The 25,058-nt window shown below is 56.9% G+C and overlaps 1 protein-coding gene across 7 annotated transcripts in view; it reads left to right on the top strand.

The window, feature by feature from the left end:
- PTPRF (protein tyrosine phosphatase receptor type F) overlaps window positions 1–23,479 on the top strand; it is an 86,548-nt gene extending 63,069 nt beyond the window's left edge. For 2 of the 7 annotated variants that reach the window (XM_037827468.1, XM_037827472.1), the window contains 22 exons: window positions 2,512–2,538; window positions 3,833–3,950; window positions 4,030–4,608; window positions 5,305–5,402; window positions 5,564–5,817; window positions 5,901–5,994; window positions 6,662–6,874; window positions 7,246–7,400; window positions 10,003–10,118; window positions 13,600–13,632; window positions 14,439–14,536; window positions 17,526–17,649; window positions 17,817–17,992; window positions 18,745–18,864; window positions 19,107–19,261; window positions 19,343–19,628; window positions 19,711–19,889; window positions 20,104–20,230; window positions 20,468–20,593; window positions 20,855–21,009; window positions 21,121–21,256; window positions 21,750–23,479. In XM_037827468.1, coding sequence (XP_037683396.1) covers window positions 2,512–2,538; window positions 3,833–3,950; window positions 4,030–4,608; window positions 5,305–5,402; window positions 5,564–5,817; window positions 5,901–5,994; window positions 6,662–6,874; window positions 7,246–7,400; window positions 10,003–10,118; window positions 13,600–13,632; window positions 14,439–14,536; window positions 17,526–17,649; window positions 17,817–17,992; window positions 18,745–18,864; window positions 19,107–19,261; window positions 19,343–19,628; window positions 19,711–19,889; window positions 20,104–20,230; window positions 20,468–20,593; window positions 20,855–21,009; window positions 21,121–21,256; window positions 21,750–21,818 — 3,438 coding nt within the window. In that variant the 3' untranslated portion in view covers window positions 21,819–23,479. The remainder of the gene's footprint in view (window positions 1–2,511; window positions 2,539–3,832; window positions 3,951–4,029; window positions 4,609–5,304; window positions 5,403–5,563; window positions 5,818–5,900; window positions 5,995–6,661; window positions 6,875–7,245; window positions 7,401–10,002; window positions 10,119–13,599; window positions 13,633–14,438; window positions 14,537–17,525; window positions 17,650–17,816; window positions 17,993–18,744; window positions 18,865–19,106; window positions 19,262–19,342; window positions 19,629–19,710; window positions 19,890–20,103; window positions 20,231–20,467; window positions 20,594–20,854; window positions 21,010–21,120; window positions 21,257–21,749) is intronic. The other 5 variants (XM_037827469.1, XM_037827473.1, XM_037827474.1 and 2 more) reach the window with 3 other exon arrangements.
- The last annotated feature ends 1,579 nt before the right edge of the window (window positions 23,480–25,058 follow it).

The raw sequence follows: 25,058 nt of genomic DNA, 5'->3' as shown, positions 1-25,058 counted from the left end.
GTCATTGCTGGCTCAGCCACCAGTACTAACAGTGCGATTTATCACCACAGACCCCAGGCCTCCATTGCCACCCCCTGCCCAGGCTTCAGGCCCCTACCCCATCCTTCCTCTCTCTGTGGTCTGCAGGTAACACATTGACTGGGATGGTCAGGCTGGGTTTTTGAGATGTGTCTACCTCTGATACAGTACTGGGCTGGGCACCCCCTTCTCCCCCAAGCAGAGGGAAGGAGAGCACCTCTAGACTGCCTGCTCCCCACAAGACCACTGCTGCTCTGTTCCTGCCCCGAGAGGCTGGCTCAGCTCCTGGGTTTGCTTACAAGGGCTAGACCTGCCAACCAGCTTCATGCAGCCCTCTGTGCACTTCCATCTTCGGGTTGGCGGTTCTGCCTGAGAGCTGGGGGTGAGGCCACCTGGGGTTTTCTGAGCCATGGTTTGCTGTTCAGATGGAGAACCTGGGGTACTGAGGTTGGAGGAGTGATACAGAATCACCCAGCAAGTGAGTGGCTGAGCCAATCTCTGGAACCCTGGAAAAGTCCCCTCCCAAAGTACCCTGCTGAAGAGTCCTAACCCCTGGTACGGTCTCCTCTCAGGGTCTCCCCATCCAGAGCCAAGGCCTTGGGGATCCCCACAGCAGCCTGCACTGAGCCTGTCCTGGGGCAGGAGCCAGATTCCCTCCAGAACCCATATGCCCTCCCCATCAAGCTTTTTGCCTCCACCTGGGCTGCGAGCAAAGGTGCAAAGGTCCCCAGTGTGTAGGAGCTGTGCTTAGGGGTAGACAGACAGGGGCCTTCACATCCCTGCCGGGCTCAGCTCTCTGAAGCAAAAGGCCTTTCTGCCCAGAGGGTGCCTTCCTCTCAAGGCTGCCCCACGCTGAGAACAAGGGGGTGGAGGAGGTGGCGAGTGCACCGCCTGCATTCCAGGGGCAGGTTGAGGGCTCCTTGTGGAGTCCCAGCAGACACACCCACCCAGAAACATTCCCGGAATGGGTGCCCTCCAGCCCCTCCCGTCCTAGGGGGGAGAGCAGCCGCAGCTGTGGTCAGGGAGGTTGCAGAGAAGCTACTGCAGGCGCCCCCTTCTGGTCCCAGGTGGTCTCCCAGTCCTCCCGTGATGGGTAGACTTGTGCCCCACTCCAGGGGTGCCAACTGGAGATGGAGGGCCTGCCCTTGGGGCCTTTGTGAGAGGGTCACTCTGCTCCAAGCCAGTAGGAGAGGTGGGGCCTAGTCCCCAGCCTGGCACAGGGCCCAGCTGTATCCTGAGCTGCCCTGTCAAGGACACCCACATCTGGTCCTTCTCCACCTAACTGTTCCATTTGCTCAGCCCAGGCCCCATCAGTTCTGGAAGAACCACGCGTGGAACCAGTCCTGTCTCCACTTCAGGTGTATCTGTGTCTGGTGGTCTCTGACTCCATTTCTCTGACTCCTATTATGTCCCTTTCTCATGGTCTGTTTCTCCTTCCTCTATTTCTGTCTCTCTCTCTCCCTGACTCTGTTTTCATCCATCTCTTTCTCTTTTCCCATCTTCCCTCCTCCCCTACCACTTCTCTGACCCCTTCCTTTTCTCTCTGCCTCCATTTTATCGCACTGTCCTTGTCTTTGTCTCCTCTCTGGCTCTGCCTGTGACCTAGGGGAGCCTCCATGCCTCGGCCTGGCTTAGACATCCTGTATCTCCCTCCAGGCAGGGACGCTAGAGCAGAGGTAGGTCCCTAATGGGACCTATTCTTGGCTTCCTCCCACATTCTGTTCCATGCTCCTTGCAACAAATTCCCAACAGAGCAGACCAGGAGGGAACAGGAGGGGCCCCACGGTCCCTCTGGCCTGGAGATGGCATGGGCCATCTCTCGGCACTGGTCAGCCACATGGTGCCCTGGGACCACAGTGTGGAAACCACAGTATGGGCATATATTGCTCCCTGTACCTCCCCATCTCATACACCATGTGCACCAGCAGCCCAAAGGAGAAAAGAAATAGCAGGCATGCCAGCGTTGAGCCCTGCTTTCCTACCTTGATTCTCAGGAGTCCCCGGGAAGGAGCGGGGGTCTGAGCAGCCCCCTGGGCCTATGGGACAAGCCCCATGTTCTGATCTTGGCATTCAAGGATTCCATAATCTTGCTGGCCAGCCTGCCCCTTGGCCCACCTCAGACTCCATACAGCTCTTACTATCCCTGGGACACTCCTGTCGTCCCAACTGGGATACTGGTCAGAGTGGAAGGAGGCACTACGAATAGTCATACCACGACAAGCACAGACCAGGACACGTGTTCACCCTACTACTTTGTCCCTTGGAGCAACTGAGCTGCCCAACCCCCCATGTCTGGCAGCCTCTCCCTCAAAGTACTTCCAGCCCTGCCCTGGCATGCATGGTGCTCATGAAATAGGGGTTTGGATCTTAGGATGGGGAGTGGTTCATGTGTGCATGGGCCCTTTGGAGGCCCAAGCCCTCTGTCCGCCCGCCCCAGTCCCAGCCAAGTCCTTCACCATCCTGTCTCCCTTTCTCTCCCGCTCCCGCGGTCAGTGGCAGCCAGAGGAGTCCGAGGACTATGTAAGTAAGGTGTGCGAGCGCGGCAAGACCTGGGTCAGGCTGGGCTCGTGGGACACTTCCCCTCTCCCACCCTTCCTTCCAGCCTGAGCTGCCAAGATCCGCAGGGCACCAGCCACATCCAGAGAAAATTGGCGTGTAGATGCAAGCACCGAGCTGAGCAGCAATTGGCATTTCCTCTAATCCTTACTTCTTGCCTGTTGAGCAGCAATTTGAGGCCAATGTGCGTGATCAACCAGGACCTGGCCCCTGCTCCGGCCAGACGGGGATGGAGTTAAATCCGATCCTGGTCATTAGGTCTTATTGATCCCTGGAGTGAAAAATCACCTGCTCCCAGGCCCAGGCTGAGAGGGGAGTCTGGGGAGCCGGGTGCTGGAGTTGGTGTGTTCTGGAGCCTCAGCCCTGGGAGACCCTCCAGCGGGGGCAGGAGGCGGTGGCTGCAGGGGCACCACCTGAGGCTTAGAGCTGGAGGGACAGTCGGGCTGGTGGCTCTGTTCCCACTGCACGGCAGCCCCCTCCTTTCTTCCCACTCTTCCGCTCTGCGTGGCGTGGCGTGGCCTGACCCCCCGTGGTGGTCCTCCGCATGTCCAAAGTGATGCCTTTGCTGTAGACAGGAATGTGGGCTGGGTCTGCCGAGGCAGAACGTGCCGTCCTAGCTGTCCTCTCTGGCATCTCTGCGAACAGGAAGGGAAGTCCGTGCCCCAGGTGTGGAGGCTTCCTTGTTCTCCCCTTTCTCTCTCCCTGTCTCAGAAGGTGAACTAGCTCATTTTTCAAATGAGAAAATACACTGCAGGGGATGAGGTGTCAGTGAGTCAGTGGCCTGAGTGAGGGTGGGGTGGGGGCAGGCCTGGTCCTCCAGGTTAGTGCCCCGCCCTGCCCCGCCTCTTTTTGGGTGTGCGTGAGAACCTGCAGGTGGCCTGGCTCCAGCTCACACAGGAGGAGCTGCAGGCTGCGCACGTGCGTGCAAGGTCCTGTGCCCTCTGTGTGCTTGTGTGCACAGACCTCTGGAGGTGTCCTTCCCCATACAACAGAGTGAAGGAAGCAGAGTGGCCATTTGTTCTCACTTGCAAGGAGAATCAAGCTGTCTGCCCTTGGCTTGCAGCTACTGGGACGGTTGGGTCCTCCCAGACACACCTCCCACCCACTTGCCCTGCCTCCAGCTGAGGCCGGCATTGCAGGCTCCCAGGACCTCCAGCCGTCTGTGCCCTGGGGGGTGTCCCCACCCATGAAGGGCTTGAGGTGGCTGACAGGGTCTCGCCTTGCTCTCCTGTGATGGGATCAGCCCCTTCTCCCTTAGGAAACCACCATCAGCGGCCTGACCCCCGAGACCACCTACTCCATTACCGTCGCCGCCTACACCACCAAGGGGGACGGTGCCCGAAGCAAATCCAAAATCGTCACCACGACAGGGGCAGGTGAGTGGGGGCCTGGGGACAGAGCAGAGGGTGGGGCGGTCGGGAGGGCGGTGCCAGAGCCCCGTGCGTGGTTGTTCAGTCCCAGGCCGGCCCGCCATGATGGTCAGCACCACGGCCATGAACACCGCCCTGCTGCAATGGCACCCACCCAAGGAGCTGCCGGGCGAGCTGCTGGGCTACCGGCTGCAGTACCGCCGGGCTGACGAGGCCCGGCCCAACACCATAGACTTTGGCAAGGATGACCAACACTTTACGGTCACTGGCCTGCACAAGGGGGCCACCTACATCTTTCGGCTGGCTGCCAGGAACCGGGCCGGCCTCGGCGAGGAGTTCGAGAAGGAGATCACCACCCCCGAGGACGTGCCCAGCGGCTTCCCCCAAAGCCTGCGCGTGGTGGGGCTGACCACATCCACCACTGAACTGGCCTGGGAGCCACCGGTGCTGGCAGAAAGGAACGGGCGCATCACCAACTACACCGTGGTGTACCGTGACATCAACAGCCAGCAGGAGCTGTACAGCATCACCGCAGACACCCACCTTACGCTCTCCGGCCTGAAGCCAGACACCACGTACGACGTCAAGGTCCGCGCATACACCAGCAAAGGCGCTGGCCCGCTCAGCCCCAGCATCCAGTCCCGGACCGTGCCTGTGGAGCAAGGTGTGTGCTGCGGGCTCGTCAGCGCCTGCCCTCGCGTGGCTGCGTCTGGGGACCTCTGCTCTCCTTGACCCACTGACCTCTGGCAGCCGATCCGCCAGCCTCTGGTGTGTGACCCTCCAGTCTCTCCTCACCATGACCCACTAACCTCTAGTGGACAGACACCATGGTCTCGGGTGTGTGACCCCTGACTGCTGTTCTTGACCTACTGACCTCTGCTGTGTGATCTTCCAATCTCTTGTGACTGTGACCCACTGATCTCTATTTACTGCACCACCATTTTGGGTGTGCAACGTACTAACCTTTGGTGTGTGACACTAATTTCTGGGGGCCTTGACCCACTGACCTCTAGTGAACTTCCTCTGTGCTCGGATGTGGCCCACACACTTCTGATCGTAATCCGCTAACTTCTGAGAGCTCTGAGCGGTGTCTGAGCTCTAGCTTGTGCCCAAGCGTGTCAGCAGAGTCTGCCCATGTGATCCAGTGGCATCTCTGTCTGGTGCTCCACTTTGTTGAGTTAAACTATGCAGTGTGAACCTGGCTGGGAATGGGGGTGCCTGGTATTCTGTAGCCATTCCAGAACCACCACCACCCCCGCCCTCCCAGGCCAGTGTCTCATCCTGGTAGAGAAGCTTCCGGCCCCATTCACCCCACCCCAGCTACCCAGCCAGAGCCAACTCCCTCCTTGTGCCTCCACAGTGTTTGCCAAGAACTTCCGCGTGGCGGCTGCAATGAAGACATCTGTGTTGCTCAGTTGGGAGGTCCCCGACTCCTACAAGTCTGCTGTACCTTTCAAGGTGGGACCTGTTGTCTTCCACACGGGCTTCCTGTGTGCTGACATCCCAGTCCCTACCTGTGTGTGTGCGCATTTGGGAAGCAGGGTCCTAGGTAGGATTGTGTGGCCCATGGTGGGGAGCCTCCCCCAATCTCACTGCCCCACCTGGCCTGGCCCCCGCAGATTCTCTACAATGGGCAGAGCGTGGAGGTGGACGGGCACTCGATGCGGAAGCTGATCGCAGACCTGCAGCCGAACACAGAGTACTCGTTTGTGCTGATGAACCGTGGCAGCAGCGCAGGGGGTCTGCAGCACCTCGTGTCCATCCGCACGGCCCCCGACCTCCTGCCGCACAAGCCACTGCCCGCTTCAGCCTACATTGAGAATGGCCGCTTCACCCTCTCAATGCCCCGCGTGCAGGACGCCTCTCTCGTCAGGTGTGCCGGGGAGGCTCCGGGAGGAGGGGCAGGGCCGGAGCATGCCCAGCAGAGGTGGTCCTGACTCCCCTCTGCCCACCCAGGTGGTTCTACGTGGTGGTGGTGCCCATCGACCGTGTGGGTGGGAGCCTGCTGGCACCGCGATGGAGCACACCCGAGGAGCTGGAGCTGGACGAGGTGCCCAGGAGGGGACGCGGCAGTGCTGACAACCCAGCCTCACTGCAGTGGTTGGCTGTGGTGTCACAGCACTGAGCGTGGCCCCTGTGATTCCCCCCACCTGTACTCCTATACTCAAAAGCACTCTCTTGGCTGCTCCGGTGGGCTGTAGGCCCCACTCTGGGGAGAAGGATTGGCAGAGAACCCCCTGGGAGTTCTCGGAGATCCTGGAAGGCATACAGAGAATCCCTGGAGGCGTTTACCGAGAGTCCCTTGGGGTGGGAAGTAGCAGTGACGTCTCTGCGGGTGTAGAGATTCCCCAGCCCGGTAGTCATGAGAGAGATCCTCAGATCTAGAGGCTACACAAAGGGGAGCCTCACAGCCTATAGACCCCTAGATCATCGGAAGTTCTGTCTTTTTTGCACAGCCAGTGTAGAGACTCTCTCTACTTAAGATGAGGGGCAAGTTACCCCTAGGGTTTTCTCTTACTGGCTGGCTGGAAGGGGTGACGTGGCAGAGTTGGATATTGAGCTTTATTCTGCAAGGGTGGTGAGCAGAGCCAGGTATGGGCCCTTGACACAGAAGGTGGCCTTAGTCTCAGCCCAGGAAGCCAGTGTCCCCAGACCAGGGCCCTGCAAGGTGGAGAGGTCTGTGGCTCTGCATTGACCCCTGCACTCCACTCTGTCAGCTTCTGGAGGCCATCGAGCAGGGTGGCGGGGAGCGGCGGCGGCGGCAGGCAGAGCAGCTGAAGCCATATGTGGCTGCTCAGGTGGACGTGCTCCCCGAGACCTTCACCCTAGGGGACAAGAAGAGCTACCGGGGCTTCTACAACCGGCCCCTGACTCCGGACCTGAGCTACCAATGCTTTGTGCTTGCCTCCCTGAAAGAACCCGTGGACCAGGTCTGTCTGGGCCACCTGGGCTCTCAGCATCCCAGCATCCCCAGGCCCCAGGGACACCAACACCCCAAGTCCAGTGACCTTGAGGTCCCAAGTCTGATCCCAAGCTTCAGCCAGTCTCAAACACCATGAGCTCCCAGGCTTATGTCAGCCCCAGACCTGCATTTGGGATCCTAAGACACAGGACCCAGGAGGCCCAACCTATGTTAGCTCCCAGCCAACGAGGAGAAGGTCAGCTTCTTAGGGTCCAGGAGAGCAGGCCTGGCCAGCCCAGTGTAACCCAGGCCCAGGCCCTCTCTCCCCGTTTGATGGGTAGAGGGTGGGGGATCTCACCTGGAGCTCACAGCCCACTCCCTTCCTCCCGCGGGCTGCAGAAGCGCTACGCCTCCAGCCCATACTCGGATGAGATCGTGGTCCAGGTGACACCAGCCCAGCAGCAGGAGGAGCCTGAGATGCTGTGGGTGACGGGCCCTGTCCTGGCAGTTATCCTCATCATCCTCATCGTCATTGCCATCCTCCTGTTCAAGAGGTGAGCGCCATGCTCAGGGCTCCAGGGCACAGCCACCTGCCCTCTGCACTCGGGCCCGGCCTGGGCGTGGTGCGTGCAGTGAGGGGGCGGCAAGGAAGAGCAGAAGCAGGGTGCGTGTGCACGCTCACGTGAATTTGTGTACCTGCCCATGCACACCACCTCCGTCTAGGTGGGGGACCCTCTGTGTGGTTTAGCCTGGGCGTGGTGAACTTCACAAAGGGCTGGTCCACCTGTATCCCTGGGTGTGTCTGTCTGTCTCAGTGGATGTGAGTATGTCTGTCTCCAGCTTCAAGACCCACCTTTTCCTGTTCTTCTGTCTTAAGCACCTTCCTTCTCCCACCATTGCCAGATGACTGCCTCCCAGACCTCTCTTGCTTAGGCCTAGAAAGGTCCAGACCACCTCCAGGTCCACCTGCCCATGGAGTTTCACTTAGTAGATGTTTATTTTGTGCCTGTCATGACCAACGTCTACGGCTCCTCAGACTGTGCATCCTTAGCACCGAACCCCTTCCCTTCTCTCCACACCTGCTCTCCCGCTTGTGCTATCTCAGTGACAGGGCATATCCAACCAAGTCACCAACTGGAGGTCCCGGGACTACCTTCCCCCTCCTCCCTCTCCCTTCACACACAGTCTTCTCGGAGTGTGTCCTCAGGATCGCTGGGATTTGCCCCTCCTCGACTCCCCAAGGTGACGCATTTGCACTGCACGGCTGGGGACCCGGCACACAGTAGCCGCCTCCTCTTTCTCGCGTAGTTGCAGAGACCTGCTTTCAGAGTCTCTCCTTCCTATCCACCCACCTTCCAGCCAGGAAGGTATTTCAAAGGCTTTGACACTCTCCATTTAAAACCTTTTGGTGGTTCTAAGATAAGTCCTGACCACCAAGCCCCTGGCTGCTGAGCCCCTGCCACCCCACCTACATCATCCTCTGAACCACCAGCAGCCCCCAGGCTGGCTCAGGCTGGGCCCTCCTTTGCGCTGCAGCCCTCCCTCCCCCTGCCCAATTGGCAACTGCCATCTCATCCTTCAAGACGCGGTTCAAGGCGCTGATGCCCCGTGAGTCCTTCCCTGGCCTCTGCCCCTTCTCCATAGTCCACATCCCTGTGATGCTTCGTTGGAAACATCTCTGGGCCTGCCTGAGTCTGCTGAGCACACAAGGCTGCTTGTCAGGAGAACGCGTGTGGGTCCGTGTGTCTGAGCGTCTTTGCATATTAGTTTCTGCATTCTGTGCCCCATCTCTTCCCAGTCCTGACCTGGACCCAGTGGCTCCTTCCTGAATGGTTAGCCTCTTCCTGGGGGGCGCAGGGAGGGGCTTTCCCTGGGGCGGGTCCTGAGGCGTGTCCCCCACACCTGCCCAGCCCCCTTTCCACTCCCGGCTGGATCCTGGTGTCTGTCAGGAGAGGAGAACCCCCTCCCCATGAATGTCATGTGGGTCCATTTGTGGGTCCCGCATTGTCCCCGTCATGAGAGGGCCTGGGTGCTTGGCGGTAACAGTGACCGTTCCTTTCTTCTGTCCTTGCCTGTCTCTCGGGACCTAGTAAACAAGAAAGGTAGGAGTCATTCCTTCTCCTTTCACACATCTCCCCTTCACTTCTTATTCCTGTGCACATTTCGCGCCCAGCAGGGAGGGACGGTGCTTTTACCGGAAGCCTCCTGGCTTATGGCTTTCAGCAGCAAACTGTCTGGTCAGCTTGGTGGATCCCTGGGTTGGGACCGAGTCCTCGCTGGAGTGAGGGGCAGGCTTTGTCACTCTCTCACCAGATTGATCAGTACCTTCCATGGCGGATGCTCCTTCTCCCAGGCATAGACCTCATGCAGAAGTCATGCTTCCCAAGAACACAGGCTTGACTCTGAGCTCACCAGAACCTTCCACCAGGCTCCCTGTTCTCTGATAAGTTACCTAAGTGCTGAAAGATACAGAGTCAGTCCTGCGTGTGTGCAAAGAGCACTTTTTCTGCAGAACAGTGGAAAGTGTGTCCTGATACATTCACACACACTCATACAAGTTCTCCCTCCCCAAACACACATACGTCTACAGAGAAGTGGCACCAGATATGCAGCAGCAGCCAGACCCTCTAGTCTGTCTCTGACCCTGTCCTTGTAGACAGGGGAGCTGATGCCAGTGCAGGAGTTGACTGCCCGGCTGGGGTGACGCTTTCCCAGTCCCTCCCCTGCTACTCTGAGCATTTACCTTGGCACCCTGATAGCCAGACAGCGGCCCAGTCCCCTGTGGTGTTTGCGTATTTTATGTGTCATTTGCATGTTCTTTCTGGTAGCTCCTGCTGCCCTAGCTGTGGTGGCCTCGGGGGTGGCAGCCACTGCCCAGCAGTGACCTGCCTTCTCTCCGAAGGAGCCACCGGCCTCTGCAACCCCTTCCTCCCTCCCTGGCTGCACTGCCCCTCTGTCCATCCACACTCCTGTGTCCCTCCCATCCCTCCCCTGTGTTCTTATGTTGAGGCTGCTCTCCCCTCAGCTCCCTGTGCTCAGAGACCCCAGGATCATATGGGCAGTGGGGGCACACAGAACCACAGACAGGGTTCCGTGAGCCAGCACACCATGCATCTCTGTCCACGGGCTCTCACCCACTCCCCTCTGCCTCTTTAGGAAAAGGACCCACTCCCCGTCATCGAAGGACGAGCAGTCCATTGGGCTGAAGGACTCCTTGCTGGCCCACTCCTCCGACCCCGTGGAGATGCGCAGGCTCAACTACCAGACCCCAGGTAGGGCGGCCCCTGCTTGCCCCGAGCCCAGGGAAATCTGTAGGCCCTGCTCTGCAGGCCACTGGGTCTCTACAGAGGGACCTGGGCCTCATGCCCCTATTTGCTGTCCCGTTCCCTCCTTGTTGCCCTTTTCCCTGTACACATCCCCTTCGGACTGAGGTGTCTGAGGAATCCCCCTGTAGTTGGCTGTTGGACAGGTGTCCAGGGCCCATGAGACTCTTTAGGGTAGGCACAGCTCTTGGCCCCTGCCTTGTCTTCCGTTGAGGTCTCTGAATATGGGCTAAACACTCCCCCACAGAGCCCACCCCCACCCCCCCAGGTAGCCAGGGTGTTAGGAGTGGGAAATGTCCCCCCAGCTCCTGGTAGGGGGGTGGGGGGCCTGCATCTGACCCTTCCTGGAGGCTGACCCCAGGTTCACTGCGCCAGGACAGGGACCCCAGCTTGGTGCTGCTGCCTGCCCTTCCCCCACCCAGCCTCTCTCACAGGGCGCTGTGGCTTTTCTTTCTCCCGAAATGTCATTCCTCTCCCGCTCTACCCCCACCCCCCAGCAGGGCCGGGTGTCTCCTCAGCTCCCGGAACCTTTCTGCTGCCCATTGTGGTGCCTCTCACGCTGAGCTGGAATTGTCTCAGTTGCAGTCTCTGAGCATGTGGCTCCGGAACTGGGTCTTGTTTCATCTCCCCGTCCCTTGTGTTCAGCACGTGGTGGGTTCCTATTGGACGCCCATGAGGTGAACACAGACACCTACAGGAATGAGTGAACTAGCGCACCCATGCAGGACTACAGATGCAGGAGTTAGTTATAGCTTCATACTAAATTACCGCAAAATTAGTGGCTTAAAACAACAATAATTTGTGACCTTCCACAGTTTTTGTGTCTCAGGAATTCAGATAGCACAGGCAGAATAGCTTGTCTCTGTTCTAGAAAGCCTGGGCCTGCAGTCAGAGGACTTGAAGGCTGGAGGCTAGAATAATTTAAAACGGGTCAGCAAACTACGGTCCAAGGGTCACATGTGGCCCAGCACATGTTTTTGTAAGTAAAGTTTTATTGGAACAGCCGCACCCATTGCCTTATGGATTGTCTGGGGCCACTTTTGTGCTGTGAAGACAGAATTAAGAAGATGCAACAGACACAGTATGTCTGCAAAGCCTAAGATATTTAGTATCTGGCTCTTTCCAGGGAACATTTGCCGACCCCTTGATTCTGAAGCTTGTTCACTCATGTGCCCAGTGGTGGCTGTTGGAGTTGGCGGGAGCTTGGCTGGGGTGTAGGCTGGAACACACACACAAGGCCTCAGCTTCCTCCTGGTGTGGGGACTGAGTTCCCAGGGCGGAGGTACTGAGAGCGAGTAAGCCAGGCAGGCCTAGCAGGGAGTCACAGCCTGGCATGACCAGATCTGTGAGATGCCACAGCCCTGGGACGTGGGGACCTGGAGGCCCAAGAAGCCCCTGTGAGTTGATACTGAGCCACACGGTCACTGGCTGGGCAGAGGGGGGCAGAAGGGAAGTGCCCTCGGTGGAAATAACGTATGCAGAGGAAGCATGTGTTATGCATCTGATTATAAGCACTCCATTTTTCTGCGGCATCAGAGTTGGGGGCCCGGGGGCTTTTGAGAACCAAGAGACAAGACTGGTGGTAAGCAAAGCTGCTGTCACAGAGGGCCAAGGGGTTTGGCCTTATCTTGAGGGTAACAGAGACTTTAAAGGGTTTTCCACAGGGGACTGGCACTGTCAGAATCGTCTCTTAGAACCGTCACTCTGGCAGCTGTGTGGAGAATGGGTTGGAGGAGAAGAAATTGGGGCCAGGAGACTCTAGAAGGCGACTGAATGAGCGAAAGGTGCTGAGACCGGCCACTGATGGTCAAGGTGGGGATGCAGGGAAGGGCAGACTTGGGAGGCAAAGAGCCTGGGGCTGCTCCACGTGGGAGGTGAGGAGGTGGGCAAGGTGAGGATGGCTCCATGGCTCCTGGCTGAGTAATGTCAGGGCTCTGAGGTGCACCCCGAGGTGCCAGGGGTGCCTGTGGGTCTGGAGCTCCACAGGGACACTGGGCTGATAGCACAGGTTTGGGAGGCGCCGAGGGCACACAGTGGAGGGAGAAGGAGTCAGAAGGATCAGTGGGTAAATCGGTGCTCAGGAAGGATGGGAAAGAAGTGACGTCACCGTGGGAAAGGATGGCGGAAAGGAGGGAAAGGAAGGCGGGACGAGAGATGGGACGTCTGCATTGGTGGTGATGGCCACGGGAAGGGCACAGTGAGGGCCACTGCAGGTGCAGAGGTCAAGGGACTGGGAGGCCAGTGGCCAGGAGAGGCGGCCCCCAGGGTGAGGAATGTTCAGTGAACCGGGGACCAGAGGGACAGAGGAGGGGAGGTAGGGATGGCAGGACTCTCCAAGTCCAGGGTTTCCTTCCTATTTTCAATTCAACATCTGTTTTTTTCTTTGATAATTTAATTTTTATTCTGAAAGTGTTTCAAACCCACGAAAATCTTGAAAGAGTAGTGCAGTCAGCATCTATATATCCCTTGTTTCGAGCCATCATTTAATTTCTTGTTGTGTGTGATTCATCTCTGTATAAAGGACACTTCTTTTTGCTTAGTCATCCAAAAATAGTCAAGGCCAAGTTTTGTTTTTTTTAAAATTCAGTTTTTTGAGATGTATTTGCATACCTTACAGTCATCCACAGTGTACTATCAGTTGTTCACAGTACCATCATATAGTTGTGCATTCATCACTACAATCAATTTTTGAACATTTTCCTTACTCCAAAAAAAAAAAAGAATAAAAATATAAGTAAAAAAGAAAACCTAAAACAGTCCATCCCTCTCGTCGTTCCATCCCTCCCCATTATTCGTTTAGTTTTTGTCCCTGTTTTTCTACTCTTCTGTCCATACACTGGATAAAGGGAGTGTGAGCTACAAGGTTTTCACAATCACAGTGTCACCCCTTGTAAGCTATGTAATTACGCAATCGCTTTCAAGAATCAAGGCTACGGGGTTGCAGTTCAACAGTTTCAGGTATTTCCTTCCAGCTATTCCAATACACTAAAAACTAAAAAAAGGTATCTGTATAATGCATAAAAATGCCCTCCAGAGTGACCTCTCGACTCCATTTGAAATCTCTCAGCCACTGAAACTGTTTTGTTTCATTTCTTTTCCCCGTTTTGGTCAAGAACAAGGCTAAGTTTTGAGGGGACAGGGGTCAGTTTGGACCTAGCGTTCAGTCATGGAAAGGCCCAACACTGCCCAGGCCCCCTGGGTGGGAGCACTCAGCTCTGGACGTGGAGGACCCATCTGAAACTCAGGATGCAGAAGGGGCCTGTGGGAGGACTCACCCCACTGCCTGCTGCCTCTGCCACTTCCTGCAGCCCATCCTGAGCCCTGTCCACCTGCTGTGCACCCACCATCATGTCTGATGGCCTTGGAACCAGAGAGGGATGACGGGCTCTCTTGCCCCGTTGTTTTCTGTTTTTTTTTTTTTTCTCTGCAGGTTCCAGTGCCCCCAGTTGCCCGAATATCTCAAGTTAGTTTTCAAAGTTCCCGTGTTTGGGGGATACTTTGGCTTCTGTGTCTGTTCCCATTTTTCTACTTCTTTTCACCCATAGCCTCCCTCCTTCCTTGAATTCTTCCTCCCCTCCTCTCTCCCCTCTCACTGTCTTCTCATCTTCTTCTTTCTCCATCCTCCTCTCTTCCCCAGCCTGCTTCCTCCAGTTCTTTTTTCTCTCCTGCTGGCCCGTCTCTGCCTCTTTGCGTTTCCTGCCTCCTGTCCCAATCTGACTCCTCTCTGTTTGCCTCCCCTCGTCTCTCTGGCTCTGCCTCTCTCTCCTTGTCCTCTACATCACTCGTCCTTGTCTCTGCACTGTCGGGCAGACTCCATCACACGCTCAGTGCCTGGGACCATGGTTTCACCGAGTCTCTCATGGTGACGGTGCCAGTGAGGGGCAGGAGGGCCCCCACAGGCAGTTCAAACGGGGCGGCGTGCAGGCTGCAGAGGCCCGCACCCCTGGTTCCATCAGCCGGGGGGAAGGAGGGCTCTCATCCCTCCTGAGCGGAGCTGCTGTGCGGGGCCCTGGTGCCCCCACTGGGCACCATGTCACCAGCGCTAGTCCTTGCCACGTGCTGACAGCACACACATGCCCCTCTGGGGCCCCTCCCCTCCTTCAGTCACCGTGTGCTCCGTCATCCTGTTGTCGCATGTGCTGCTGTCTCCATGCCACCAGTGCCGAGTGCTCTGTGTCACACATGTTCACATTGCACATACATGCATTGGGGCTGTCTCCACCACCCCGCTCAGGCCTCCTGCTGACTGCCCGTGTGTGCCTCCCCCAGGTATGCGAGACCACCCGCCTATCCCCATCACTGACCTGGCAGACAACATCGAGCGTCTCAAAGCCAACGATGGCCTCAAGTTCTCCCAGGAGTATGAGGTGAGATGCCCCCACCCCTGCCCCATGCCAGTTCCTGTCCTACGTTGGGCCTCACCCCAGGTCCAAGCTGTTGGTTGGGAGCTCCAGGTTTCCCCAGAGCCCAGAGGGGAGGGGTCTGTGCTCCTTGAGTGCTGGGCCTAGCTGAGGCCCTTGCAGGCACCCTCTGGTGGTCATCGTGGGAGATGCTTTGAGGGCCCCTGAGCCTGGACACCTAGACATGCGATAGGCTAACAGAGACCCAGACATGGGATGGCGGGCACACAGACACATAACAGCTGGCATTCATCAGGAGCTTACTGCAGGCCACACCAGGCGAGACATTGTGTACATCGTCTTCTGGTGTGCTCTCCACAGCCCTGTGAAATGGGTGCTGTCATCGTCTCCCTCTCATAGTTGAGGAAGCCGCGGCTCAGAGAGGGGCATCAACTCAACCAAGGTCAAACAGCTGCTGAGTAGTGAACCAGGATTCAAACCCAGGCCTGCCTAACACTGGGTCCTGCACATTCATTGCTCACATATGTACTTAGAATGGCACAGATGTAGGCGTCCAGGGAACGAGGGGGCTCGGGGCTTGCTGCTCAGGCTGCACAAACAGCCAGCTCAGGGCCCTCCACATGCTCACCTCTCTCAGACCTTGACTCCTGTCTGCTGGGGGTTGAGACTTCAGAACTAGGCCCCCTTGGCCTGGGCTCTGTGGGCTTTCGTATCACCTCACAGCTGGGGCAGAGGATAATTTAGAATGTCCCCCACCATCCCACGGGGACTGGACTTTGTGAGAGGAGATGATAAAGGACACCTACCTCCTCTAAGACGCCCAGATGAAGTCTTTCTGCCTTGTCCACAGCCATTTCCCCTGCATCTATCACAAGCCTGGCACAGGATTCATCCTCGATAAATGACTGATGGACAGATGATTGACGGGTTGGCTCAGCCCAACCTGTGCATTTGCTCCCCTTCTAGTCAAGTGTCCACCCTTAGCTGTGTTTGGGGGGCCCATCATGGGGTACCAGGATTCCCTTTCCAAGAGCTGAGGGCCAGGTAGGTTTCTAGGGCTGTGGGCGAAGCTTCCAAAGAGAAAATTGAGCTTGGCAGGCAAATTGATGAACATATCTGTTGCAAGGAAACCATGCTGCCACCACCTGTAGGGCACCCACTGGGCCTTGCTTTGCAAAAGGCCATGCTGTAGGGGTAAGGGAACCTGTGATATGGGCTCCCAGCTTTCAGTTCTTTCTCTGACAAGGAAAACCTTCCATGATGTTCTGCCTGTATGTATCCAATCCCATCTCCCACACCTGCCGTTCCTTCAGCTGCGCTGCTCCAGCTCTGCAGGCCTCCGCACTGCCTTGCTGCCCAGGCTTGTTGCAGCCTCTTCACTTTGACTCTTGGAATCCCCCTTCTGTCTTCTACCCTCTTCTCCCTCCTATTTGAACTCTCCGTGCAAGACCTTCCTCCTCCAAAAGCCTTCTCCAGCAACCTGGGCCGTCAGCCAAGTTCCCATAGCTCTGTTATCATTTATGTTCCAGCACTCATTCATCACCCATTTGTTAGGCACTCAATGTGTGCCAGTCCTTATGCTGGGGCTATGGAGACAAGTGTAACCACCATCACTGCCATCAGGGAGCCCAGACAGTGGACAGATCTATATGTAGGCAGATAATTAGCATTGGATATGTTAATATGGCAATGATAATGTAGTCTGACAGGTGTGTGGGAAGGTAGCCAACAGTGCCGAAGCAGGCTGAGGGGTGTGTTGTGCTGTGGGTCTCAAGGAAGTAGTGACCCTGGTGCTGTGCTGAGTACTGCAGGTTGTATCCGTCTGTCTTATGAGGATAGTAATGGAGCCTACCTGGTGGGAGGATTAGATAAGGGAAATGCAAAGTGCTTAGAACAGTGCCAGGTACACAGTCAGCTCCCACTGAGACTCAGCTATTGTTATTATCCCAGGTGATAAAGAGCCATGGAAGGCATTTAAGCAGGAAATTGATATTCGGAGCTGCACATTAGAAGGATTGTTCAGGCTGCAGGATGAAGAGTGGGTCAGAGTGGGGCAAGAGGGAAGAGGCAGGGAGGTACTGAATCTGCGTTGGCTGGTTTGTACCAGGGCAGCATCAGTAGGTTGGAGAGAGCCGAGGGGAAGGTGGAATCAGGACTGATTGGATAGGGGTGCAGAGGGGGTTACTGAGCACGACTTGCAGGTTCTGGCCTGGGCTTCTGGGTAAGTAGATGCTGGTGCCATTCACTAAGATGCAGTCCAAGCAGGAGAGCCAGGTTTGGAGGCAAAGCTGCTGAACTCTGCTCTGAAAGGGTTGAGATGAAACCACCTATGGGACATCTAGGTGGCTGTTGGACATTCAGATCTGGAGCTTAAGGGAGCACTCTGGGCTGCTCCTGGGGTTCTGGGTAGCTCCAGCCTATGGATATGAGAATCCTGGGAGCAACTGAGGTCACCCTGGAAAGGCTGTGGAGTGAGAAGAGGGCCCCAAATGAACCCTAGAGGAGCTCTATGTCCTTTCTACTGGAAGGGCAGCAGGTAGAAGGAGAGGAGACAGAGAAGGAACAGCCAGAGAGGTGGAAGGAGCATTGGGCAAGGCAGTGCCGTGGGTGTGCAGAGCCCTTGGCAGTGTCCGGTTCTGCAGAAGTGGCTGCCATTGCTTCCTTCCTGTTCTTAGTTCTTGTTTCATTGGCTGGGGGCAGGGCTTGAGAGATGTTTGCCCTGCCCCATCCTAGTCCCCGACCACTCCACTGGGCAGGGGGATTTGGTACTGTGGTCCAGGTACAGTGTACACAGGCAGTGTCCTAGGTGGGGCAGCCTTGGGGCTGTTCGGCCAAGGGAGGTGGCGTCCCCCTTTACTGGCACCTTGGGACAGAGGGACCGACTGTGCTCTAAGGAGCTAAGGCAGGAGGTGAGCACTGCCTGGAAGGCTGGGTCCCCTAGGGGGGAAGTAAGAAGACCTCATCTCCGACCTCGTCCCCCCTTGCTTTCCTTCAGTCCATTGACCCTGGACAGCAGTTCACATGGGAGAATTCAAACCTGGAGGTGAACAAGCCCAAGAATCGCTATGCAAATGTCATTGCCTACGACCACTCTCGGGTCATCCTCACCTCCATCGATGGTAAGCTGAGGGCGGGACCCCCTCCCATCCCCTTGCTGGCTGGGGGGACATAACATCCCATGGAAGAGGCCCATGAGTCCCAGGGGGGCCTGAGGGAGACGACTGGGCTAGGGACCAGGGAATCATGCCCCCCTCCCCCTACTCCCCTGCCACGTCCCTGCCCACAGGTGTCCCCGGGAGTGACTACATCAATGCCAACTACATCGACGGCTACCGCAAGCAGAACGCCTACATCGCCACACAGGGACCGCTGCCCGAGACCATGGGCGATTTTTGGCGGATGGTGTGGGAGCAGCGAACAGCCACTGTGGTCATGATGACACGGCTGGAGGAGAAGTCCCGGGTGAGCCTGAGCAGGCCCTGCAGGAAGTGGGGGCAGCAAGTACGCAGCCTCTCAGGGGCCTGGTGTACCTCCTTCTGTCCCTGTGGAAAGAGGTTCCTTGGGTTCTCCAAATGCTGTTTTTTCCTGGGGTATTTGCATGTTCCCCAAATATGAGGATATTCTTGAGGTGTACCTAAGGATATTAGCGTGTTCCCCAGATGCTAATGAGTTCCTAGGATGTCAATGTGTTTTGCCAGATGCTGTCATTTTCTGGGAATGTTAATATGTTCCCTGGTTGCTGGTATGTTCCTGGGATGTTCCATGTTCCCCAGATGCTGGTGTGTTCCTGGGGCATCAACACGGCTCCTAAGCTAATTGGTGGAAAGAGCTGCTGCTATCCGCTTTTGCACTGCAAAGCATTGACTGGAACGTAAAATTTACAGAGCTTGAAAATGGCACATAAACATTATGGGTAAATTTGGCAGAAAACTTGTCTGGTACGATCTGGCTGTGAATAAATAATTTTCAATTACGGTCCTCATTCCACCAGCAAGGCTGGGGTGGGGGCGCAACTTGAGGACCCCATCTGGTGTGCTGGGGGAGGGGAACAGTGGATCTGAGAGTTTGGGGTTGGGGGCTTGCAGCCCAGTGAGCAAGAACTTCCAACCTGCTACAGCCCCTGCAATCCATGCTGGTCTGAGCCTTTGGGCACCCTCCACCCTCCCCATCAGCGCCCCCCACCTTCATACCCTGCGCTGCTTGTCCCTCCACAGGTAAAGTGTGATCAGTACTGGCCAGCCCGTGGCACTGAGACCTATGGCCTCATTCAGGTGACCCTGCTGGACACAGTGGAGCTGGCCACGTACACCGTACGCACCTTCGCACTCCACAAGGTACAGTCTTGCCTTGCATGCGTTCCCAGCCCAGGCGTGAGTGTGGTATGCTGGGGTGGAAAGTGGGAGCCCGGCGTGGAGGGGGCATGAGGGTGGTGTGTGGGCAGCGTGTGGCTCAGGCAGAATGTTGGGAAGGCGGCATAGGCTCCCCCAAGCCATCCTGAGGGTGCAGATCGTTCAGGCCTGGGTTCTGTGGCAGGCAGGCTCCTGGTCATACCGTCTCTCCCCACCTCTCTCCCCAGAGCGGCTCCAGTGAGAAGCGGGAGCTGCGTCAGTTCCAGTTCATGGCCTGGCCAGACCATGGAGTTCCTGAGTACCCGACCCCTATCCTGGCCTTCCTACGGCGGGTCAAGGCCTGCAACCCGCTAGATGCAGGGCCCATGGTGGTGCACTGCAGGTGAGAGGGCCTGGTGCCACCAAAGGGGGTGGGGGCAGGAGGCGGGAAGGCCCTGCTTCACACCGAGCTGGTGTCCTGCAGCGCGGGCGTGGGCCGCACGGGCTGCTTCATAGTTATCGATGCCATGCTGGAGCGTATGAAGCATGAGAAGACCGTCGACATCTACGGCCACGTGACGTGCATGCGGTCGCAGCGGAACTACATGGTGCAGACAGAGGACCAGTACGTGTTCATCCACGAGGCGCTGCTGGAGGCCGCCACGTGTGGGCACACGGAGGTGCCCGCGCGCAACCTCTATGCCCACATCCAGAAGCTGGGCCAAGTGCCTCCTGGAGAGAGTGTTACCGCCATGGAGCTCGAGTTCAAGGTGGGGCTCCAGGGGCCCGGTTGGGGTCACAGGGGTGGTCCCCGCAGGAAGCCGGGCCTGACCAGCCCCTCCCTCTCACCAGTTGCTGGCCAGCTCCAAGGCCCACACGTCCCGCTTCATCAGTGCCAACCTGCCCTGCAACAAGTTCAAGAACCGCCTGGTGAACATCATGCCTTATGAGTTGACGCGTGTGGGTCTGCAGCCCATCCGTGGGGTGGAGGGCTCTGACTACATCAATGCTAGCTTCCTGGATGGCTATAGGTCAGCATGCTTGTGACTGCCCCTGCCCCACCGTGCCCCACAGGTTCCCAGGCCTGCATCTGGCTTGCCGGGGGATAGCAGAGTAGGGTCAGTCCAGAAGACCAGAGTGGGCTGGGGAGAGCAGTGAGGATTTCCTGGAGGGATGGGGCAGTCTTAGGGGAGAGCCTGGGGGTGGCAGCAGCTCTGGCATGTCCAGTCTTTTTCCCACCCCCAGACAGCAGAAGGCGTACATAGCCACACAGGGGCCTCTGGCCGAGAGCACCGAGGACTTCTGGCGCATGCTGTGGGAGCACAATTCCACCATCATCGTCATGCTGACCAAGCTTCGGGAGATGGGCAGGGTGAGCCCACTCTTTCCCCAGCAGGGCCTTGCTACCTGGGAAGGCCCACCCATCCTGGGGAGAACACCAGCTACCCTTTGGAGAGATGCCCCTTCCTTTGCTCTGTCCCTTCACACCCCAGCCTCTATCAGCATAGCGTCAGACCTCCAGTGTCACCACCTCCTGCCCCAGCTCTTCTGAAACCTGGAGAACCCTTCCCCCCAACCTGAATCTGGTGGCTGGACCCTCTGTCCACAGGAGAAGTGCCACCAATACTGGCCAGCGGAGCGCTCCGCCCGCTACCAATACTTTGTTGTTGACCCGATGGCTGAGTACAACATGCCTCAGTATATCCTGCGTGAGTTCAAGGTCACAGATGCCCGGGTAAGTGTTGGCAGAAAGCGTGTGTGTTTATATGCAAGATATTTGTGATATGCCTGGGCTCACATGGGGCGGGGACTGCCTGCCTGGTACATCAGCTCGAGCTGCAGGAGCCCTGCATTGTGGGTGCAGGTGTGTGGAGTGTGAGCACATCTCCCAGGGTGGTCTTGAGGTGGCAGGCCTGTGTCATTGCACCACTCTGGCCTGACCCAGTGGGGCTGCAGGTGCAATCCGTAACCCCGTCTCTCTGCCTGCCTGTCTCAGGATGGGCAGTCAAGGACCATCCGGCAGTTCCAGTTCACGGACTGGCCAGAGCAAGGAGTGCCCAAGACGGGTGAGGGCTTCATCGACTTCATTGGGCAGGTGCACAAGACCAAGGAGCAGTTCGGGCAGGACGGGCCCATCACGGTGCATTGCAGGTGGGGCTGTGCCCATGGAGGGCTGGGCCTGGCCGGGTGGGGGCCGGAGGGGCCAGCGGACGTGCTGCCCGTGGTGTGCAGGCCTCCTGACCTTACCCTGTCCCTGAGCAGCGCTGGCGTGGGCCGCACTGGGGTATTCATCACTCTGAGCATCGTCCTGGAGCGGATGCGCTATGAGGGCGTGGTTGACATGTTCCAGACCGTGAAGACCCTGCGCACACAGCGTCCCGCCATGGTGCAGACAGAGGTATGTGGGCCAGCTGCACAGGGCCAGGGCCGCTCACGGTAGCCCTCCTGCCACCCTAGGCCACTGCCTGCAGTTAGACCCCTGACGACGTGCATCCATTCACACTGCAGACGGTTACTATTCCTGCTCTGCCTGGGGTGTCGGAGTGGAGATGAGCGAGGTGTACTCATTCGTTCGGCAGCTCTGTAATGGGCGCCAGTGGTGTACCTGGCACTGGGCTGGGGTTGGGCATAGCAATCTTCATGCGTGCACAGTCTGGGATCAGATAACTGAGATTGGGGTACAGGGGGAAGGCAGGTCTGGGAGAGGGAAGGGAGAGAGAGAGGAGGAGCTTTCAGAAGCTCTTTCAGGCTCCTGCAGACACTGCCTTAGGGCAGCCGCCTGGGTCAGCACCTGCCCTGGAAGCTAACGCCACTGGCTGCGATGTGGATGCCGTTGCAGTGTTGGGGTTGTCCACTGGTGCTGCCTGCACTAACCAGCTCTGTCCCTGCAGGACCAGTACCAGCTGTGCTACCGTGCGGCCCTGGAGTACCTCGGTAGCTTTGACCACTATGCAACGTAACTACCGCTCCCCTCTCCTCCGCCGCCCCCGCCGGGGGTTCCGGAGGGGACCCAGCTCCTCTGAGCCATACCCACCATCGTCCAGCCCTCCTCCATGGATGCCATTGCTGGCAGAGCACAGCCCACTGGGATCACAGCGTTTCAGGAACATTGCCACACCAAACGCCAGCCCAAGCAGCCCTAGGCGAGTGGGCAGGCAGGCTGGTGGGCCGGCGGGCAGGCTGGCATCGGGGTCTGTCTCTGTCCACCAGGCCCACCCGGAGCCTGCTGCGAGCTCTGTTTCGCTGCCGCGTTTCTCATGCTTCTTCTCGTGGGGTGGGGGATGGGGGCAAAGACCCCTTTTTTATATACATCAAGTGGGGAGACCAAGGGATTCTAGCTTCTTCCCTGATTTTTCCTTTTGCAAATCCTTAACTGCAGAACGGGCCACTGTGGGGCTGGGGTATTCTTTTTCTTTCTCGAGTTCGTGTTGGGTCCCTTTTGTATGACTTCTGCCGCTGAAGGCCAACACCTGCCTGCGTTCCTGTGGAGCGGGCGCCACTGGCCCGAGCGGAGGCTCACACGGGGGCCCAGGACATGTCGCTGCTCCAGCTGCTTTTCCAGTTCTTCAGAGAAGATGCTGTTTCACCCAAATGCAGGGAAACAAAATTTATTTTATTTTATTTTACTTTGTTTTGTTTTTCCTTGGAGCCTTTTTTTAGACCCCACAGACGGTGGTGGGCAGGGAGGAGATAGGAAACACACATCCTCAGTTGTCTATTCCAGTGTGTGTTTAACATTCACAGCCCAGAACCAGACCCGTGTCTGGGGGAGCCTGGCAGGGCGTGCCTCATCACCATCGTGTTCGCAAAGGTTAAAAAAATAAAAACAAAAAAACGAAACCAACAAAAAGAGAGAGAGAAGAAAGAGAGTAATCCCCTGGCCTGTGCTTTAACCCCCTGCTTGGGGAGGAGGCTCCGTGCACTGGGGCTCCCGAGGGAGCCGCGGGGCTGACCTCTGGGCCTGCTGTGCCTTGCTTTTGGCCCCAGCATCGCTGTCCTGCATGGTGTTTGCAGGCTGTGGGGTCTGGCTCCAGGGCTAAGGCAGTTGGCACAGATCAGGGTTGGTCCCTGCCCCGTGGACTTCGGGGCCAGTCAGGGGTGTGGCGGCCTTTCGGTCCAGGCCAGTGGGCCTGGGAGCACATGTCTGTCCTCAGAGCAGGGACCAGATGACGTCCCTCCCTGGTTTGCAGCAGTTTTCCAAGCTGCTGAGCATCGCTCCTTCCACTCCTTCAAGATGCCCTCGTAAACCAATGTGGCGAGACTACTGGACTTCTCTTAATGGTACTATAATCGATCCTTATTATCTCGGCTTGCTGAGGGGCAGGGAGAGGGCCTCTTCCTCTGGGCAGCACTATCTAGATAGGTAAGTGGGGGCGGGAAGGGTGCATAGCTGTGTAGCCGAGGGATGTGATACAGACATCCCCAAGACTAGCTAGGCTCAGTCAAGATCAACAATCCAGGGTTGGTAATGTTGGATGAAACATTCATTTTTACCTTGTGGATGCTAGTGCTGTAGAGTTCACTGTTGTACACAGTCTGTTTTCTATTTGTTAAGAAAAACTACAGCATCATTGCATAATTCTTGATGGTAATAAATTTGAATAATCAGATTTCTTACAAACTGGGCCTCTGTCTCAGCTCTTTCTAGAACCAGAATCTGGGCTTTAGAAATCGGTTCTTGGGGTTCAGGGGATTTCCTGCCGCTTTAGAAGAGAGTAAGGCTCTCCCCTCCTTGCCTGGGGTCCTGAGTACTTGTGACAGGGCAGGCTCCCAGCATGGCTACCTGCTTTCAGAAAGCAGCATTTGCAAACTCAGAAGACTGAGCCCCCAAGGGCTGAGTCCGAGCCACCAGTATGTGTGAAGAGCACCCCCTGGGGGACCCCATAACCCCATATGGGACCCAGCACCGTGGTTGGGGAGCATACCCTTTGCCTCACCTCCCTCTTAGAATGCTCTTGGTCTTCACATTGGGAATTCTGGGACACAACCCCTCACTTCAGGAGCCACACTCCCTCTTTCCCATCACCCCTTCCAACCCTGCTGTTAGGAAAGGGCAGGTTCTTTATCCCACCCTCCACCCCACCAGTGTGACAGTGGAAGCTATGATGGTTCGGACATTGGTCAGTGAGGACTCTTGTCATTCTTGCAATCACTGTGGATACTGGACACAAAAGACATGCTGTGGCCCTCTGGCCCCTGGACACACAGCAGCAGCAACTCATGGAACCATTTGGCTTCTCCAGTAGTAATTAGACAAGTCCTACCAGGTTGTCAAAACATGGAACTCCTGGAAATACAGAGATGAATGAGACCATGTCCTTGCACCCAGGGACCCAGAACAAGTAGTGAAGAGAAATAAATCAGCAGTGACCAAACTGTGTCATGACAGAGCCCAGCTCAGGGGTGTTGTGGTTGCACTGAAGTAGCACCTGACCCCATGTGGACATCAGGGAAGGCTTCCTGGAGGAGGTGACACAGCTGGGTTTTGAGTGTTTCATAGGGTGAGTAGTAGTTAAAGATGGGAAAAGGCATTTGGGATGGAACAGCTCATACAAAGGCATGAAACACCAACATAGATGAGAAACTACAAGATAAAGCAGTATGATTGAAGTGGTGAGGCAAGGCTAGAAAGGTGGGCTGAGGAGCCAGACCATGCAGCTAAGGAGTTTGAGTTGACATGGAAGGGATGCAGGTGTCCCTGGCATGGTGAGATGCCTATCTCAATTGCTGCCTTCACCACATTCCTGTCGTGGCACCTGTCTCCTCAGGCTGTGAGCCATCGAGGCCTGGGGTCAGGCCTTCCTCCCGCTTTTTGTCCCCAGCACCTAGTTCAGTGCCTGGCTGTTTAGTTTGCTAAAGCTGCCGAAATGCAATAAACCAGAAATGGACCGGCTTTTAACAATGGGGATTTATTAGCTTCAAGTTACAGTACTTAGGCCGTGAAAATGTCCAACTCAAGGCATCAGCAGGATGATACTTGGACTCTGAAGACGGGCTGCTGGCATTGGGACACTTGTCACATGGGAAAGCACATGGCTGGCATCTGCTGGTCCATCAATCCTGGGTTTCGTTGTTTTCAGCTTCTGGTTCCAGTGACTTCCTCTCTGTTTTCTGTGGGTCCTCTCCACGTCTCCGGGGCTTTTCTCCATGAGCTTCTCTTAATTTCATCTCTCTCTTTCTCTGGGGTTTCTCTGAACAAT

This window comes from Choloepus didactylus, chromosome 2 (genome assembly GCF_015220235.1).
Source record: "Choloepus didactylus isolate mChoDid1 chromosome 2, mChoDid1.pri, whole genome shotgun sequence".
Taxonomy (NCBI): Eukaryota; Metazoa; Chordata; class Mammalia; order Pilosa; family Megalonychidae; genus Choloepus; species Choloepus didactylus.
The sequence above is the reverse complement of the archived record's forward strand: the minus strand, read 5'-3'. Positions and strand labels throughout refer to the sequence as shown.